A 17,568-nucleotide genomic window follows, 5' to 3' on the forward strand; every position below is an offset into this window, starting at 1 on the left:
ATTCTGCTCCAGCTTTCATATAAATTAACTAAGTACACTTCATTGTGTGCTGTGTCTCTGCTGCTTCTTTGTGCAATTTAATTAATCCACATCCCAGATCCCAGTCCCTGGGAGACTGGGCCCCAAGGCCTCCATCCAGCATGTTGTTGAGCATTCAATGAAACCAGGGAGAGAGGAAAGTGCTCACAAGACTGCAAGAATTTCCAGCAACTAGAAGAGCAGCTCAGTAAGGTGCAACGTATCAGTAGTTGTTGCGTGGTACAACTCTGTGTTACACGATCATACATAATGGGGCCCTAATCTTTGACTGGCACCCAGATGTCATAAAAAACAGTAATCCAAAGGGTGGATGGCAAGTATTCCAGTCTGGATTCTCACAGAATGGAAATATGAAGTAGACAGGAGCTGGGGTCCAAACTCTGGCCTCGGGGCGTCAGCTCTCCTGGTCTTCGATAAAACTCAGTGCTCAAATTCAGATTGAATATAAATATCATTCACTTCCTTGTTAATGGAAGTGAAATGAAACACTGAATTGAAACATCTCCAAAATTTTGCATGGTTAAAGTCTCATTTCCAACAAACTACAGTACCTTCACAGAAGTTTCACTTAAGACTGAACTTTTTAAAAAGAGAAACAAATGAAATTCTTATTAAGAAAAAAATCCAGCCACAAACTTACAGAGACACAAATAGGGAGGGGAAAAAAAAAAAAAAAAACAACAACAAAAAAACCCCAACCAAACAAACAATGAAAGTTCCAGAACTAAGCGGAAGAACTTTACCTACTTTTGCAGTGCTCCATGTGTGGCTCTAGCACTGTGCCTGACAAAGGGGTGCTTGCTGATTTTATGATGCATACCAAATGAGAGCGTACAGCCCAGGGCACTCATAAGTATATGCCTTGCCATGAAAATTCTGCATTTTAATATTGCCAAGACTTTGCTCTGGGGTTTCATGCAAAATTAGTTTTTAAGGGCAGTTTAGTAACTTATTGAGATCATCAAGAAGTATTACTTTGTTTTGAGGTGTGAGAATAGCCATAGGCAAGAGTAATTCATTTTAGAACAACTTACTTACCAGCCATATGCTTGGGTTTCAATCTAAACTTTAATCAGATTTTAACATTAATTTGCACCAACATCAGTTACAGCCCTTCTGCCTTCACATTTAATTTTACCATTTTAATTCATTGATAAGCAGACCCTCCTTTCTTATAGTTTATTGCTCTGCTGTTGCTTTTTAAAATTGCATGCCTTATGTAAGGAGGTTAGTTTTACTTCTGAAAATGAGACATCAAATTCCATTTGAATAAATTTCTCAGTGCATTTTCTGAATGTCTTATAAGCAATGAGCTTTAAGTCCCTAGCCAAACGGCTTAAGGAGAACAGTGATAGAAGCTCATCATCACCAAGGCTCGGGGATTTCACTGGATACTGCTACTAACATGGAAATTAAATGAGTCAGTTAAACCACCATCTGGGCACCATTTATATCCCCATCATTAGAGGGCCAAAGAGAGAAAACCCAATTATTTCCATACCCTGATAGGCTGTCTTGGGCAAAAGCTCTTACAGGGGAAAAAAATAACGTTCCAACAAGGTTCTCTGTTTATCATCAGCTGGGAGAAAAGGTACAGTATGGTCCTGACAAGGCTCCACCTCCAAAACTAATCTGGTATTTCCACCTAACATCTGGGAACTCCCTGAAGTCTGTAATTGTACCTATACATGGTTACCCAAAGGCAGGGAAAACCACTAAGTTTATGGTAACTGAAAATCTGGCCCTGAATATTACAATTATGTTACATTACATTATATTACAATGATGTTTTGGTTGAGTCAATTTATTTTATTCACTTTTCTTCTTAAATGTTAAAATATTTTTTTAAATTAACATTAAAGCCTTCCCAAGCAGATATTACTCATCAAATAAATATCTGACTCTACTAATCATATATATGTTAACAACATGAATTGTGAAATGCAATAGAAAATCCTGGAAAAATACTCCTTAGGTTGCGTATGCACTTACCAAATAATTTTAAAACTACTTTGTGTCTAACTTACTCAATTTAAGAGTTAACAACTGATTAAAAGTCATACCCAGTCACTTCTCAGGCACAAAATTTGCATTGTTTAACGATATCCTTCTATGTAACGGTAGCTGACCAAAAGGAATGACCATTTGGATTTTTTTATACAGACCTGCATACAAAATAGGTGCATGACTAGTTATAGTAAGAGTTCAGAAATCAATAGGATAAACATGATATATTAGAGTCTCAAATCACTTTAAGTATCCTACACTACGTTATATATCATTTATATCTCACACATTACATTGCTCTATCTTAAAGGATTGTGATAACATGGCTATAATTTAAGCAGCAAAGAACATTCATTCAGGGATTGGATTTCTATAACCATCTAGTATGAACTGAAGTCAGGAATCTGATCTGGAAGCCAGAAGGCAGAAATACAGCAGATAAATCAATATGTTTGTAGTACTTCTAGCTGGATGTCAGTTGTAGGACCCAAGTTTCAATTTGGATGAGCCCTGGTCAACAAATATTGCTACAAGCAATGTATAATTTCAGTTCCACACTGAAGACCTATGTACCTTACGGAAACGAGAGCTATTGCATAAGCGTTAGCAAGTTCAGGTAAAACTAAGAACTGACTCCGTGTTTGGCACCAACTGTAATTGTTTCTCTTTCCCCCCCCCCCCCAGTTTTTTTCCCCTTCTCTCATAGATACAAATGGGAATAGAAGCAATAAAGTTGAGAAAAAAATGTCATGTTATTTCTTCACCTGACTTGAAACAATAAAGTATTCTGAAACTACAGAGCCAAACTCTTCTTGGTAGTGCCAGAAAATATAACAGAAGCAATGGCCACAATTGTAGCTTGGGAGGTCCAGTTTGCACAGAAAGTAAAACTTTTTCACTAGGTAGGTAGTCTAGCCCTGGAACATATCCAAAGAAGCTGTGGGATCTTTGTCCATGGAGTTTAAGACCCAGCTAGCCAAAGCCATCACTGATTTAATTCTACATTGACAATAGTTCTGCTGTGACTGGGAGGCTGAGCTACAGACCTTCAGAAGTCACTTCCAACCAATGTTTCTATCATTCTAAATCATACTAGGCACCTCCTACTCATATAGTTTCTAGTTTCTAGCACAGTTTCACAAAGTTAACAGAAACCTGACCATATAGCCAAAGATTGGAAACAAACTCAGACTTCAGAGTCTTACTCAAACTGAAACCCAGTTCACCTATCACTGATCACTTATCACTGATCTTCAGGTGTTTGATTATTTCTGTTTAACTGTACAATTTTGTGATAACAGCTAAAAAAAAAAATATATATATATATATATATTTTCAAGTTCTCCAGGATTACACATTACAGGTCACCTGTTAAAGTAAATGGCATCTAAAAAGCAATATTTCCATTTTCAAATGTTTGTCTTGTGTTAGAGTAAAACTACTTTTTGCAGGGAAAAAGGGAGATGAGGAGAGAGTGGGGAAGTGCAGCACTTGACAGCTTGGCAAGTAAGGATATAGAAGGCTTGCACTCAGGTCTTGTCTCTCCACCTGATAGACTCTTTGTCCTGATGCACTATGAAACTATACAGTCAGTCTTTTTCTGATTCAATATTTAACTAACTGATGAAATAGAGCAGCATTCTTACAAGAGCTCTGGTTAATGTCGATCTCTTCACTTAAACTGCCAGGATGTATATTAAAGGCAGATATAAGCATCCATGCCAAGGGACACTTGTTTGCTCATTTCCTCCAGCCTTTGAAAATCAGGATAATTTCTGGCTAGAGTACTCCTATCGGAAAGAATCACTGCTTGAAGACTGATGGGAATAATTTACTACCATGACATGGACTCCTTCGAAATGTTCTGCAAACTGCAAGTGGTCAACAAACCATCTTTTCAGTTTATTGCTCTGATTCTGGCCTGAAAATCCAATTTAAAGAGAGAATGATTTATAGGAATCATGGAACATGAGTAAAATATTTTATCTTCTTATTACTGACAGGTCTTGGAGTAATCATAATTCTTCTCGCCACGATGGTAACCTCAATTACTGGGTTGTCAACTTCTGCAATAGCAACTAATGGGTTTGTCCGTGGAGGTAAAAAACTTAGGGTTACTAATGCTTTCAAGCCCAAAAAAGTCTTTATGTATTATTTTCCTATGAGGCAAACCAGAGGGACAATAAACCAAATGGTACATCTACAGGAACTAGAAGGTAACAATTCTAGCCACCTCTAATCACAATTTATGGCATGTTTGAGTTGTCACTTTTCATAAATCCCAGATTTCAGTTCAGTCTGTGAAGTACGTTCCAGATGTTCCTGCCTTACACTGAGCGAGGGATGCCTCTGGCTTTTCATGGAGTTCTTTTGTTACCTTTCAGCAGGTCTTTCTTATTCAGAGCATTCCAGGTTGGACATCCTTGGACAAACTGAGCATGAGGCACCTCTTCCTCTCATCTTAAAGACTGATGCAGATCAGTGGATATCTTCAATTTAATACCTTCTTTATAAAACTTCCATTTCAGCCACTCCTTGGAAGATGAGTAAATAATTTTGCTGGAAAAGTGCATGTCAGGTATTCTATGAAACAAAGTTTTAGTGCATTTCAGAGCCTTAAAGTTAAAACTGGTCTGCTCTAACCTCTGTGGAAAGTGGCAAGTTCTTACTACGTCATTTAAACAGAACAGGTATTTGAATACACTTGAATATACTTTCTTTTTCGGATCTTTCAGGTCTTGGAATCATAGTTATTGGTCTGAGTGTAGTAGTAACAACACTAACAGGTATCTCCATGTCTGCCATTTGCACTAATGGAGTAGTAAGAGGAGGTAAGTGAATATGATCTCATGAAAAATACAAAAATCTACAGATTTGGACTACAAAAAAAAAAAGGAATTGAGATAACTGTGTTATAAGCAAAGCAATAATAAATAAATATATTTGGAGTGATGTCTCTCAATGGATCAACAGTAAATTAAAATGTATATAATCTTAAACACTTCCTGACAATAAATATTAAGTACCAGTCAGATGAGATGAAATAATTAGCTGACAAAGTAATACGCTCCATTTATGGTGATGTGGAAAAAAGATTAAAGATTCACTGCATCACTATGCAGGAGCTTTAACAATATCCCACATAATATGATCTTTCATGCTAACATTGGGATAGATCCAAGTAAGTTAGAACCTGTCTGGAAGTGAGCTTCTCTCTGCTCTATGTTACTATATTATGTATCATGAAAAAATACTTGAAGGTCCAGTTTTGCATGCTAATATGCACTAAAAAGATTTCTGTAATAGAAAGGCATACAGAAAAGTCTGAAGGCAGAACCAGTACAAAGCACATTCCTTTTTTTACTAGTGTCCTCTATTAATATACTGCAAATATTGGTTATGATGATTAGGCTAAAAGCAGACATTCCTGCGGTATTATTTATGAGAAAAATGAGCAAAAACTGAGCATTTAGTTGTGCTGAAATAACAATTTCTGTCTGCAGGTGGAGCATACTATCTTATCTCAAGAAGCCTAGGCCCAGAGTTTGGTGGATCTATAGGACTTATCTTTGCTTTTGCAAACGCAGTGGCAGTTGCTATGTATGTAGTTGGATTTGCCGAAACAGTTGTGGAACTTCTTAAGGTAAATGTACATGTTTCATGTGTATGATTAAATTGTTTTGGTTTTGGTTTTTGGTTTGGGTTTTTTTTGTGTGTGGGGTTTTTTTGTTTGTTTTGGTTTGGGGGTTTTGTTTGTTTGTTTGTTTTATATAAAATATTTGTCTAAGCGGTGATACTTTTTTAGCTGAGGCTTAAGGGACATCTTTAGCAGGGAAGAAGCTGGTCTGTCTAAACATGCCATAGAGTGCTTCTCCATTATTTCTACCTTATGAACATATTTCATATATTTCTCAACAAGAATCTCAAAATCAGAAAAGGAACGGACATCTAATTAGACAGCCAAATCACCCCAACTACAAAGAGCCAGCTGGAACATGAAATACAAACACTTGGTCTCACAAATCTCTAGAAAGCAGTGAGCTGTCAGAGTTTCATTTAACCTTGTTACCTGATCCCACCAGTTGGGCAGAGAAAGACCGGTTCTAATAACATTTCTTACTGCTTTCAGGAGAGTGCTACACTGATGGTAGATGAGTCCAATGACATCAGAATAATAGGTACCATAACTGTTGTATGTCTTCTCGGCATCTCTGTTGCTGGCATGGAATGGGAAGCAAAGGTAAACCTTTAAAAGAACATAAAAGCAAGCAGTATACTAGACTACTGTACAGCATTTGTGTGTGAGGAATGCTATGCAACAGGTGGAATTTTCAAAAGCACTCAGTCTCAGTTTACGCTTAATCTTTCTAAAAGCAACAGCATTTAATCATTACATTCAATGAAAGCACAATTACTCCATGCTCTTCCTTGAACACACATTTAAAAGGGAAGAGGAAGTTTGTGTTCTGCAGACAGCTTGATGATATTGATTTTTATAATTCATGGCATCATTTAGAGCCTTGGGTAAGTGCCCGGTTTGCCCTTATTTTTGATGCAGCTTGACAGAATAAACAGTAGTAAAAACAATATATGGTTTTGTCACTGTACTCTCTCAAGCCCTAGTCAGCAGAAGAGCTCTATTTGCTATCCATTCCTTAATCTTTAAAGGATTTCTGCTATTCCTTCACCTGTAAAAAAAAAAAAAGTTCAAAATGGAAATTCAAATGGAAATACTTCAGAGGGTGGAATACAGCTATTAAAATCAGGTCCAGAATAGCACCCTTGTTTTTACATTCTGCTGTGATGGAGACTAGAACTACTTGTAAAAGAGATCAGAAAAACAATCAGATATTATAACCCTTGAAGTGACAACCCACTGCAACTAAACAAATTTTATAACAATATAAAAATGTCTTATACTTGATATTAGTGCATTAGCTGTTTCATTTTGCCTTTTCTTGTAAAGAAACTAACATAAAACTATATATTTCATAACCCCCTTATTGAAAAACTATCTGCTGTTGTCATTAGCTGATTCAGCTATCTTGATTCCTGGTATTTTCGAAAACTACAGAAATTAGTAATCTGTCATAGGGAACACATACAGATAACTTACTATCTAGCCATTTCCACAGCCAATGCAAATAAAAAATCATCAGGAAAATCTTTTTGTTTCTATTAATAGGCTCAAGTTATTCTTCTAATTGTTCTCCTTGTTGCTATTGCAAACTTCTTTATTGGGACAGTCATTCCTACCAACAACGAAAAGAAGGCAAGAGGCTTTTTTAATTACCAAGGCAAGTAACCTTGCTATCTGTCATAAAATAATAAGTTTGCATTCTTTTTGGCTTCATACTGAGTTAAGGATTCCACTGAAAAAGGTCACAAGATCAGGATCTTGTGCCCAAGTTTAAGTAAGCTTGCAAACCAAGGGAATTTATTTCATCTTTAATTTTGAGTCTGTCTCTCTGCTGCTGAAGCTGACAGCTCAGTTAGCTGCACCTTGAGTCATTTATATATCAGCAGAGCACAGACAAACTTTTACAGAGCTAAGTGCAAGTGCTGTAGTGACACTCCTGTCACTTCAATATGGGTCTGTAGCTCTGAGATGCAGACAAGCACATCCTACTGGGGACCAGACTAAGGAAATCAAATTCACTTTGCTTATGATATGAGACAGATTCAAACCCAGTCGTCCAGACGTGAAAGACTAACTTATTCACCTCCTTCATTAAGTAACTTTGGAATCAAATCCTAGTGGTATGTTTCATTTTCACCTCTATTTGCAGCATCAATATTTGCAGAAAACTTTGGACCAGATTTCAGAAGCGGAGAAGGATTTTTCTCGGTGTTTGCCATTTTTTTCCCAGCTGCCACTGGCATTCTTGCAGGAGCCAATATCTCGGGAGATCTGAAAGTACGTATTTCATTAACTTCATAATACTAGCTGTAGGATGAAAAAAGAACAAGAAAACAAATTATGAATCAACGCTGTATTCAGTTTTAAATCATGTCTTATTTTGGGAAGCAAAACTCTCACTTTTAAGTACCTGCTTTATTATTTAAAAACATCAGTTCACATTTTCTTTCATAATGCATTATGGTTATTTACACAAATTACTGCATTCAGATTTGGGTTGCTATATCATTTAAAAGCATGTTTCAATAACCTTTAATAATATATCATTAATGGTCCATTAGCAGCATATAACATGAGAGAAATTACATGTGTATCTCTTGGCGCTCTTCTTTTGCAAAATTGAGCTGTAAAGCTCGCGTTTGTACTCGCAAGAATCACAGGAGACCAGCTTTTTCTATTCAGGGTCATAGCAAGGGCAGAGCAAACAGAGCATTTAACGAAAGCAAGTATGTCCCAATCCCATATCACTACTGCTCCTCAAAGGAAAAGCTGCAGGTTTGCAGCTGTGACAAAAGAAAGGAGTCTGAAGAGAAAGGGAAAGGAGGTCCAGGGATGCCCAGTTGTCTTGCTGTGGCCATTCTGTCAGGTCCCCACTCTCCTCTTGCAGTATAGCAGTTGTACAAGATGACATTTCCACTATCTAAATATACTGGTAAATTAGACACAGGAATTTAGTTTTAACTTTGAGTGCCCTCTAGTTTTCATGACTTTGCACAGTGTATTTAATGCAAAAAGTGTTTAAAGCTAAATGTAAAGATGAAGTAATGCAGAGCTCAGCAAAGAATTTTGTAAAACATCTCTAGTAAATGTGGAGCAATGCAATACTTCGTAATATTACAAGAAATTCAGAAACACAACAGGACTATATACAAAACTCAAGTCTTGCGATCTAATACTAAAAAAAAAGGCACAACAACAACAAACAAAGAACCCAAAACAAAAAGAAAAAAAAAAGTCACCAAAAAGATGTGGCTCACACCTTGATATCCCCAGCATGTCAAATGAAGTTATTTGGCTTTATCATATAGACCCATTGTCTTGTATACCTTAAGGATTCAACCAAAGGTCTGTTGTTTCTGTGTTGGCACAGTAGTTGCAAGTCCACCAGATCCTACTAACCCTGACAGCCAGTTCTGTTTCCCTTCCTCACACTGAGTTGCATGCCTCATCTCCTTTATTTTCAGAGGACTGCTTTTGAAGCCAAGCACAGAGAGAAATATGTAGAAACTGAGCCACTAATAGCATCTACGAGATTCCATTTTTAATTAAAAAACCAAAAATCATTATACTTCTGTCCACTGAGACTGAATCAGCCTCACACAATCTCCATCCCTTTATCAAACAAAAATAAGTCTTTTGCCATATATGGTGCTCTCTATAGATGGCAAGCTCCCAAAGCAGCAGCACTTCCTTCATAAGCTATTTGAAAGAGTGAGCAGACCAAGGGAAGCGGTTCTCCTGTTGGCTCTCTGGGGTGGTTTCAGTCTGGCAATAAGTGGATTTCTATAACCAAGTCCTCCAGGCTGCAGATTCCCCACTGAGCATGTTTAGATGCATTAGACAGGTCTAATTAAATTACCCAGCCTCTCCAGAAATCTAAAAGACAAGCTAAGTAGTATTTAAAAAGTGTAAAATTGACCAATCAAATTTTCTTTAGAATTTGTTGCAAACACCTACATACATGCTTCTGTAGCTGCTACACACTCAAGTAGTGGCCTAGTCCAAAGCCTACTTAGAGAAACAGCTAGTCTTTCTAGTGACTTCAGTGGGTTTTGGAGCAGGCCCTAAAGTGCTAACATCATATTAAATATGTGTTTAATTATTGATAAAATTTAAAAGTTGCAAAGCTGTAAGAAGCTTTAATCCTAAGATTTAAGGTTACAGCGGTTAAGATTGCAGCATGAGACTCCACAAAAACAGTGACCCAAGACATGCACATCAGAACTGTATAAATTAAAGTTACCATAATCTGAGGCCAAAAGGTCTTATGCAGCTGAAGTGACTTCGCAATTATTTTTCAGCTCAATAAATCCTTACCTCATTTAAAAATTATATTAATTATTAACACATTTAAGTCATTCATCTGTGTTTCACACGACACTTCAAATCTGTGTTTTGGTTTTTTTCCCCATGAAACGAGCATAATTACAAAAGTACAAGTCTGTGTCTTAAAATGCATTCCATGCATCTTTGACTTAAAAAACCTCACTAAACCAACTTAAGAAGGCAATTCATAAAGAGTGCTTCCTAGCATAAACAAACACACACTAAATTGTAAGATTAGCTAGTATTAGAATCCCCTTTAAAATTACAATGTATAATGCAGATGTTTGGACTCTTACTTACAGTTGCATGATCGAAGCCAATATTGTTGTGAGCCAGTCTGTGAGCATTATAACCCAGCGTTATTAAATTATCTAAGTTAAAAGTGAAAACAGTGAAAGGAAGTAGCTTGTTGTCAAGACACAACTAACAATTAATATTTGCTAATCACAAAAGTACTGTATTCTGTACAGGGTGACTATTTGCATCGATCTTACCAATTAACCAAAAATGGTCCAGTCTTGTCATCCACAGGAGTTTGATGGTTAGTTCAGTAACTGTCTACCCATTATATCGTTAAACATTAAAATAAAGCCCATTGCAATGTAAAGAGAGTTTGGAGCTCCCAGAAATGCAGAGCTCAGGACTCTCCTGCTGCCATAAACGTAACCTCTGCTACTGCAGAATATCCTTCACGATGTCCAGGATAGGAGCACCGCACCACAGGACTGCTTCACTGTCTTCATGCTGAGACAGGAAATGTTGGTGCAGGTTTAAGCAATAAAAATCTACCCTCTAAAGGTATCTTCGTGTCACAGTGTGGCAGGACTCCCTAGCATGCAAATGCAATCAGAGTGCAGCACACAAACTCACAGTGTTTTTTCGGTCACTGCTTTGTTTTAAGGATCCACAAGGTGCGATACCCAAAGGAACAATGCTGGCCATTCTGATTACAACAGTTGCTTACATTGGTGTTGCAATATGTGCAGGTAAGTACAGAACCTCTGCTTCATGTCTTAATTTATACAGTTTAAAAAGTTTGAAAACCCTGGTATGCAAATGAATTATTAACCTCACTGCTTTTTTGTCCTGTGGATTTATTATGTAGCAATAGTTGTTTTGATTTTACTGTATGTAAAAGCAGTGGGGAAAAAAGCAGCAATCAACAGAAACAAAAGTCCCTATTTGGCAGCTGGATTTTTATATAACTTGTACAGTTGATTCAGTGACAAAGACCGCTAGTATATAGTACCCATGAGCGTACCAAAGATTAAAGGAACCTCTGATCAATCTGCTCATCTTTTGTTCCTCATTCACATTGAAATTTCACATGGCTTCTACTTGCTTTCACTAGTCTTACTGGGCACTCATGAGTAACAGGGTAACACACCCATTTTGTGTGTTATCTGCCAAAGACAGAAATCAATTGCCTGTCTTAAAGAAGATGCATTACGTGACAAGGTGCTCTACAATATCAGAATGTGAGGTAAGAAAATGGACACAAGAGTAAAAAGGAGACCTGTACTGAAGCCATGAACTGTGTTGGAGAAATATGCAATTAAATTCTCATTACAAGGGTACAATAAATCTCTGTTCAAGAAAAAGATTTTTCTTTTTCTATTTTAATAGTACTGTAATAAAGAGTGTGGTAAATGACACTCTTCCTTATGAGCAAATACCTCAATACTGCATGAAAGCCCTGCAGGGTATTCCCTTTTGTGGGAGATGAATCTCAAGTCTTTTTGACTTTTGTGGTCTTTGTACTTTATGCAAAAGGCAGAATACTCGAGTCAAGCTGCAGCTCAGGTTATTGCATTATTTGGATCTAAATTTCCCTGCAGTTGAAGTTGGAATAGTCATTCTCCACTTTCTATTATAAATCTGTGTTAATGCATTGTTCTGTTCTTACAAGCAATAGCTCTATTTCAACTTCAGAGCTGTCTACTTTTCAGTGCAATACTTTTTTTTTTTTCCTTTTCTGTTTGCATATTGGTTTGCTAAATAGATAATGGTTACTTTGGGACTCTCAATAACAATGTTTTTGACATATTTGAAGATACCATATAAACTTACATTTTGGCTGCTAAAGATGTTGAGATCAGCACTCGAAGTTAACGCCATATGTTTCTTCCCATTTCTGGTGGCAAACAAAAAAAGACCGCATAAATATTGATAAAAACAAAAAGAATATAGGTAATTTCTCCTGTTTAAAGTTTTTCTCACCATATTGGTATCAATAGGGCTATGACAATTTGAACAGCTGAGGATCTGGGTCCCTAAAGCAATTATGTGTCCTTGTTAAACAAAAAAAAAGCATAAGCTGAGACCTAAGACCCTCACTGACCTGTTTCTTTTGAATACTGGTATTTGTAAAAGTGGTCACAGGTAGACAATATACTTCCGAGTTAGTTAATTTATTGTTAATCTCTGTCTTGTTCTCTACACTCAGAAACATGCTAGTCCTCATTAGTCAACTGGCTGATTATTTTAAAAGTAACAGAAGTAAATATTCGCTTACAGACAACATGAGAAACTAAGCCACTATACAGAGAAGTAATCTCTGCCCAACATGAAACATTGCTCCTTGGATGAGACTAAGGCAGCAGTTGTACAAAATGTGTGCAGACTAAGAGTCAAAGTGTGGCAAGAATATTCTTCTGATGTCACAAGGAAGGAAAATAATAATATATCATTGTTTCCACAGCCTCCTGTGTTGTACGAGATGCTACTGGGAACATTAATGATACGGTTGTACCTGGAATGAGCTGCAATGGATCATCTGCCTGCAGCCTAGGCTATGATTTTTCCAGATGTGCAAGTCAGCCATGCGATTACGGGCTGATGAATAATTTTCAGGTTTTAATGAGATAATACATATAATCACAAACAATATATGAATGCATAAGTACAAACATGCAAAACCATTATTTGCTGACAACTAACTGCAACAGGACATCCACTTTTACCTATAGAAGTAAAAACCCATAGGAATAATCAAAGGGAAAAGTCCCCTGCATTCCACATTCCCTTCATACCACCCAACACTAGCCTTCCCAGCACTCCACACTTTACCTCCTCTCTCGACAAGTACCATGCAGCAGTATGTGCTGTCACATCTTCAAATTCAAAATCTAGCCTTAACGGAGACCTCAGGAACACCTGTCAGATGAGCAACTCATCTCACTGCTCTTTACACACAGATGTGATTCTGCCTCAGGGGTGCTGTGGTCACTATTAAAGGTTTGTGCCACAGTACAAAAATGGAGTTCGGACTTCTTAAAAAAAGTATCCAAAAATAGTCAAGTGAAAAATCAAGTGAGAAGTAATGGGGTCTTTCTTCTAGGCCAGAGAGAGACTGTCTGCCATTTTTATTCTTCAAAATAAAGCTTAGGCAAAGCATCAAAGTAAAGCAGTTCTGCAGCCTGACAACCGCGGCTCCCAAATGTCTGTTCAGCCCCTGTGCTTCACGGCCCACGAGAGGAGCCCACCACCCACTGCACTTGCTTTTCAACTAGCCATTTGTAGCTTTTAAAGTCACTTGCTTTCTTCACAGCTGGTTCTGCTAAATGACAGGACTAGGTAACCACTTTAAAAGGGCTATGCTATCCTTGTCACAGGCTACTTTTCCTTCCTTTCTTGATCATTTGCCGTCCTCACTCCCACCTCAGTTCAGCTGCCCAGACCCAGGGCAACCCTTAAAATCAGTGACCTCCCTACAGCGATAAACAGAGTTTCACTTCTTGCTTTTATCTTTGCCAGACTAAAGTCAGAAAAAGATATGTCTTCATCTGACAAATCTCCAGGATTAACTGGTTTCTTTCCTGGAGTAACTCCTACACACCAAGAAGCACCTGTCCATAGCATCTGTCCACTTCATCTTTTAGTTTCCTTGCCTGGTGCTTCTCAACAACCCTTTTGCTTCAGTGGTCGCAGAGGCTGGTGCAGCCCTCTGGGAGAGCTGAGGGAGGCCTGATGCTGATCATCATTACTGTTCGCAGCACTGCTGGTATGCCAGCACAATCAGGCATCTTCTCTCTTTTTTTAGCCACATTAAATAATGAAGAAAAAAAAATCCAAACCAAACCAAAGAACATGCCTCCAACCACATTTTGTACTTTGGTGCTTTTTCCTGCTGTTTCCATTTTCCCTTCTTGCTACAAGCTGGCTATTTACCCATCAAGTAGAGACTGTTACTTATAGCATCCACTTACTAAAGGAGGTAAGAAGATCTCACAGAGTACTCATCTGCCTCAGCAGACAGCTGCATACTTGTATAAAAAATTGGCTATGCCTCCATTGCTTTTTACTAAAACAGGAATAATAATATTTCCCTACTTCACAGTTGATTTGTAGTATATTGAATTTAGAGCCGTGAAAAGCAGAAACACATAGAAACAGAGTACTTAAATGGGTCTGTGATCAAAAAGTGTATCCGAATGCAAGCCTGACTATTCTTTTTTCCTTCTTTTTTTCCTAAAGGTGATGAGCATGGTGTCTGGCTTTGGTCCTCTCATCACAGCTGGCATCTTTTCTGCTACTCTGTCATCAGCTCTGGCATCTCTTGTCAGCGCACCCAAAGTTTTCCAGGTAAAATTAAACTATCCATTTCCTTGTACTCTATTTTACTTCAAAAACATACAATTTAGTTGAACTCCATGTGCCAAATGTGATATATATTTAAACAACACTGACACGTGAGAGGAAGCAGCAGGGAAAGCAGTACGTAGAATGTTTTTTTAACAGAAATAGGCAGGTCTTATCACCCCTATACATGGGTGAGCATTTAGGATCATAATGTTTCTTTGGTCAGAGCTCAGCTTTGCTGCAGGAGTGGGGGATACATGCGTGCTTGTTATAGATAGCTTCAAGGCTACTTTCAGGACCACTTCTATCTCCTTGCAGAAAGCCACCCTGTAAGCACAGGAGCGCCAGGAATATGCACAGGAGCCCTCAGGACCATAAGATTCAGGTGCTGGCAGGTGTGCTCAAAGAGGCTGTCCAGAAGCTGCCTGGGCAGCAGCAATGTGGGCAGGATGGGAACAGAGGGCATGGGACAGAAAGATAACCTGTACAACTTACACCAAGCCACTGATTTGTGCTTCAGCTTTCTCCAATTTAGACTCTATTTAGCTATTCAGTTAATGTTTTTTAAAGCGCAAGTATTAAATGCCTGTGATTCTGTTTTCCCGCTACATAATATAATATAGTAGGATATTGGCTTATCACCTTATTTGAATTCTATGTGCCATAGCAGTAGATATACTTAAAGTACTAAGATAGATTTAATTTTTGTTTAGCAAAAGCCTAGCAAGCTGTCACTCACAGACAGTGAACTTCGGACGTAAGAAAGCACTGCTTAACAAAATTAAGTTCTGATTTGTCTACCAGGCTCTTTGCAAGGACAACATCTACAAAGGGCTCCACTTCTTTGCCAAAGGATATGGAAAAAACAACGAGCCCATCAGGGGATATGTTCTCACTTTCGTGATTGCTATGGCATTCATTCTGATTGGTTTGTATATCATTACACAACTGCTATAATCTCATGTTTTGAAATTATATAAACTAATATTTTAATACAATGATTAACTATGGTTAGAAAAATTTCCAGTCAGGTTAGCTCTGACATAAGCCCAAGCACACTCAAAGCCCTCGCAGCAATTCCATTAGTCTTAAAGAAGGCAAAAAAACTAACAGGGACTCTAGTAACATCTCAGTGCTACCATAACCTCATTTTCAAAGATGCTGAGTAGATGCGATTCCTGTTCACTCTGCTGGAAGAGGGCAGCGCTTAAAACTATATCAAATAATGCAAAGTCACCAACTTTGAATATGGTTTTCCAGTTTATATTGCACATAGCTCTGAGGTAATTCTGAGATAATTAGGAAGCCTACTCTGCCAAGCCTTCCCCACAGTCAGCTCCAAAGCAGATCCCAGTATGCCAGCATTGGTGGTAGAAAATCCCAGCTACCATGTGTAGGGGTGTGGGGATTTTTAAATCAGTTTTTCCAAGATTTGAAACTGTGTGACACTAAGTAAATGGAAAGTTTAGTAGAAAGATTTCAGATTGCCATTTAAAAAGAAAACCAATAAGTTTTAATGTCTTTTGTGAAACACATCTGTCCTCTCAATTATGTATTTAAAATTCTGAAATTTACACCAGATCTACAACATTAAGAGCCAGTCTGTAGAATCAGAACAACCGTGCATAGCACAATATTATTAAAATCAGCATCAGCAGACACTACTTAATACGAATGAAGGTATATCAAGGTGGCCTTAAATTAGTGCCACAGGAAAATACCCAGGCTCTCCCTGAATGACAAATTCAGACAGTGTCCAGATTTAATGCATCGTCAGGAGAAAGCTATCGAACAATCTAGGCAAGTGTTGCCTATGTCATGCTTGTGTGTGTGTCTTGCAGCTGAACTGAATACCATTGCTCCCATCATCTCCAATTTCTTCCTGGCTTCATACGCTTTGATTAATTTCTCCTGCTTTCATGCCTCATATGCAAAATCTCCAGGTGAGTCTGCATTCACCAGTGATTTAAATGTGGGCTTCATAGCCTGATCTCTGCAAGTTTTTGACTGCATGTCAGAGAAAGCTGCAGTACCTGTAAAATATCTAAGCCATGTGATCTGAGGTTTTACTGCTCTCATTGAATATGATGACATTTTATTTATCTCCAAAAAATAAAAAGAGTGGCTCTAGTCCTTACATTCCCTACGGTTGTACAGGATGAAAAAGACTTTGGTGGATGCCACTGGAGCAGAAAAGCTCCTCCTCAGGGTGGTTTTTTTCCCTTCACTATCACACAACATGGGTGGATAAAAACCTATGCCAACTCCAGCCACATAAAGTAAGCAATGTACAGTGGGGAGCCATTATGGCCTTCTCCTCCAAATCTACAGTGACATTTACAGTAAAGTTCATAAGAACAGTAATTGCACTAGAAGTGATAGTGCCTGGAAGAGAACATATAGAAGAAGAACAGGTCCACCAAACAGCATCAGCACAGCTCTGCGGTGGCTAGTAGCAGAATTGTAGGGTGAAGCGCAATGAGGTCCTGTTCAAGGGTAACTTGAGAGGCCCTCTCTACCTTTGTGTAGCAAAGGAACACATGGGCTTTCAGCCTTGTGCACTGCCACAGCAGAATAATTCTAATCATCTTCATGAATGAAGGGGCGACACCTTAAGGACTGAAGTCAATCAGCTGAGCAATACTGTTTTTGGCACACAGGAAAGACAATTTCCTGCTGCTGTGAATCAATTATTCAATTCAAGGAGCGAGGAATACATTTTTGATTTCCAGTGTGAAGAAACTGCAGTAGTGACATAAATGCCTACATCAACTTCCTTCCTATAGATCTGCACGGTGCCATTTGTTCAGAGGGCAGAAAAGATGAACACTTCTGCTAATTACCTGCACAGCTGAACAAATGCAGATCTGCTCTACTCAGCCTTGGAGCCGAGTAAAAATTACCCCTACAGACTTCACGTGTGTGCATCTGACTCTACTCTGCCACTACTTAACATGTCAGACAAAACTGCAGCC

The 17,568-nt window shown here is 38.2% G+C and overlaps 1 protein-coding gene and 1 long non-coding RNA gene across 5 annotated transcripts in view; one reads left to right on the forward strand and one right to left on the reverse strand.

The window, feature by feature from the left end:
- The window catches only part of SLC12A1 (solute carrier family 12 member 1), a 52,680-nt gene that overhangs the window by 10,288 nt on the left and 24,824 nt on the right, over positions 1-17,568 (forward strand). For 2 of the 4 annotated variants that reach the window (XM_087743035.1, XM_087743034.1), the window contains exons 5-15: positions 4,050-4,145; positions 4,782-4,877; positions 5,550-5,689; positions 6,176-6,286; positions 7,232-7,343; positions 7,836-7,963; positions 10,914-10,998; positions 12,714-12,865; positions 14,489-14,596; positions 15,398-15,521; positions 16,435-16,536. In XM_087743035.1, the coding sequence (XP_087599161.1) occupies positions 4,050-4,145; positions 4,782-4,877; positions 5,550-5,689; positions 6,176-6,286; positions 7,232-7,343; positions 7,836-7,963; positions 10,914-10,998; positions 12,714-12,865; positions 14,489-14,596; positions 15,398-15,521; positions 16,435-16,536 (1,254 nt within the window). The remainder of the gene's footprint in view (positions 1-4,049; positions 4,146-4,781; positions 4,878-5,549; positions 5,690-6,175; positions 6,287-7,231; positions 7,344-7,835; positions 7,964-10,913; positions 10,999-12,713; positions 12,866-14,488; positions 14,597-15,397; positions 15,522-16,434; positions 16,537-17,568) is intronic. The other 2 variants (XM_087743038.1, XM_087743036.1) reach the window with 2 other exon arrangements.
- The window catches only part of LOC148050277 (uncharacterized), a 37,412-nt gene continuing 27,703 nt past the window's right edge, over positions 7,860-17,568 (reverse strand). Inside the window, exons 2-4 of the long non-coding RNA XR_015701203.1 lie at positions 12,083-12,146; positions 10,313-10,383; positions 7,860-7,993 (exon numbers count right to left, since the gene is read on the reverse strand). This is a non-coding gene — a long non-coding RNA (uncharacterized LOC148050277). The remainder of the gene's footprint in view (positions 7,994-10,312; positions 10,384-12,082; positions 12,147-17,568) is intronic.

This window comes from Nipponia nippon, unplaced genomic scaffold (genome assembly GCF_047370975.1).
Source record: "Nipponia nippon isolate SJK-2023a ecotype South Korea unplaced genomic scaffold, ASM4737097v1 scaffold_9, whole genome shotgun sequence".
Taxonomy (NCBI): Eukaryota; Metazoa; Chordata; class Aves; order Pelecaniformes; family Threskiornithidae; genus Nipponia; species Nipponia nippon.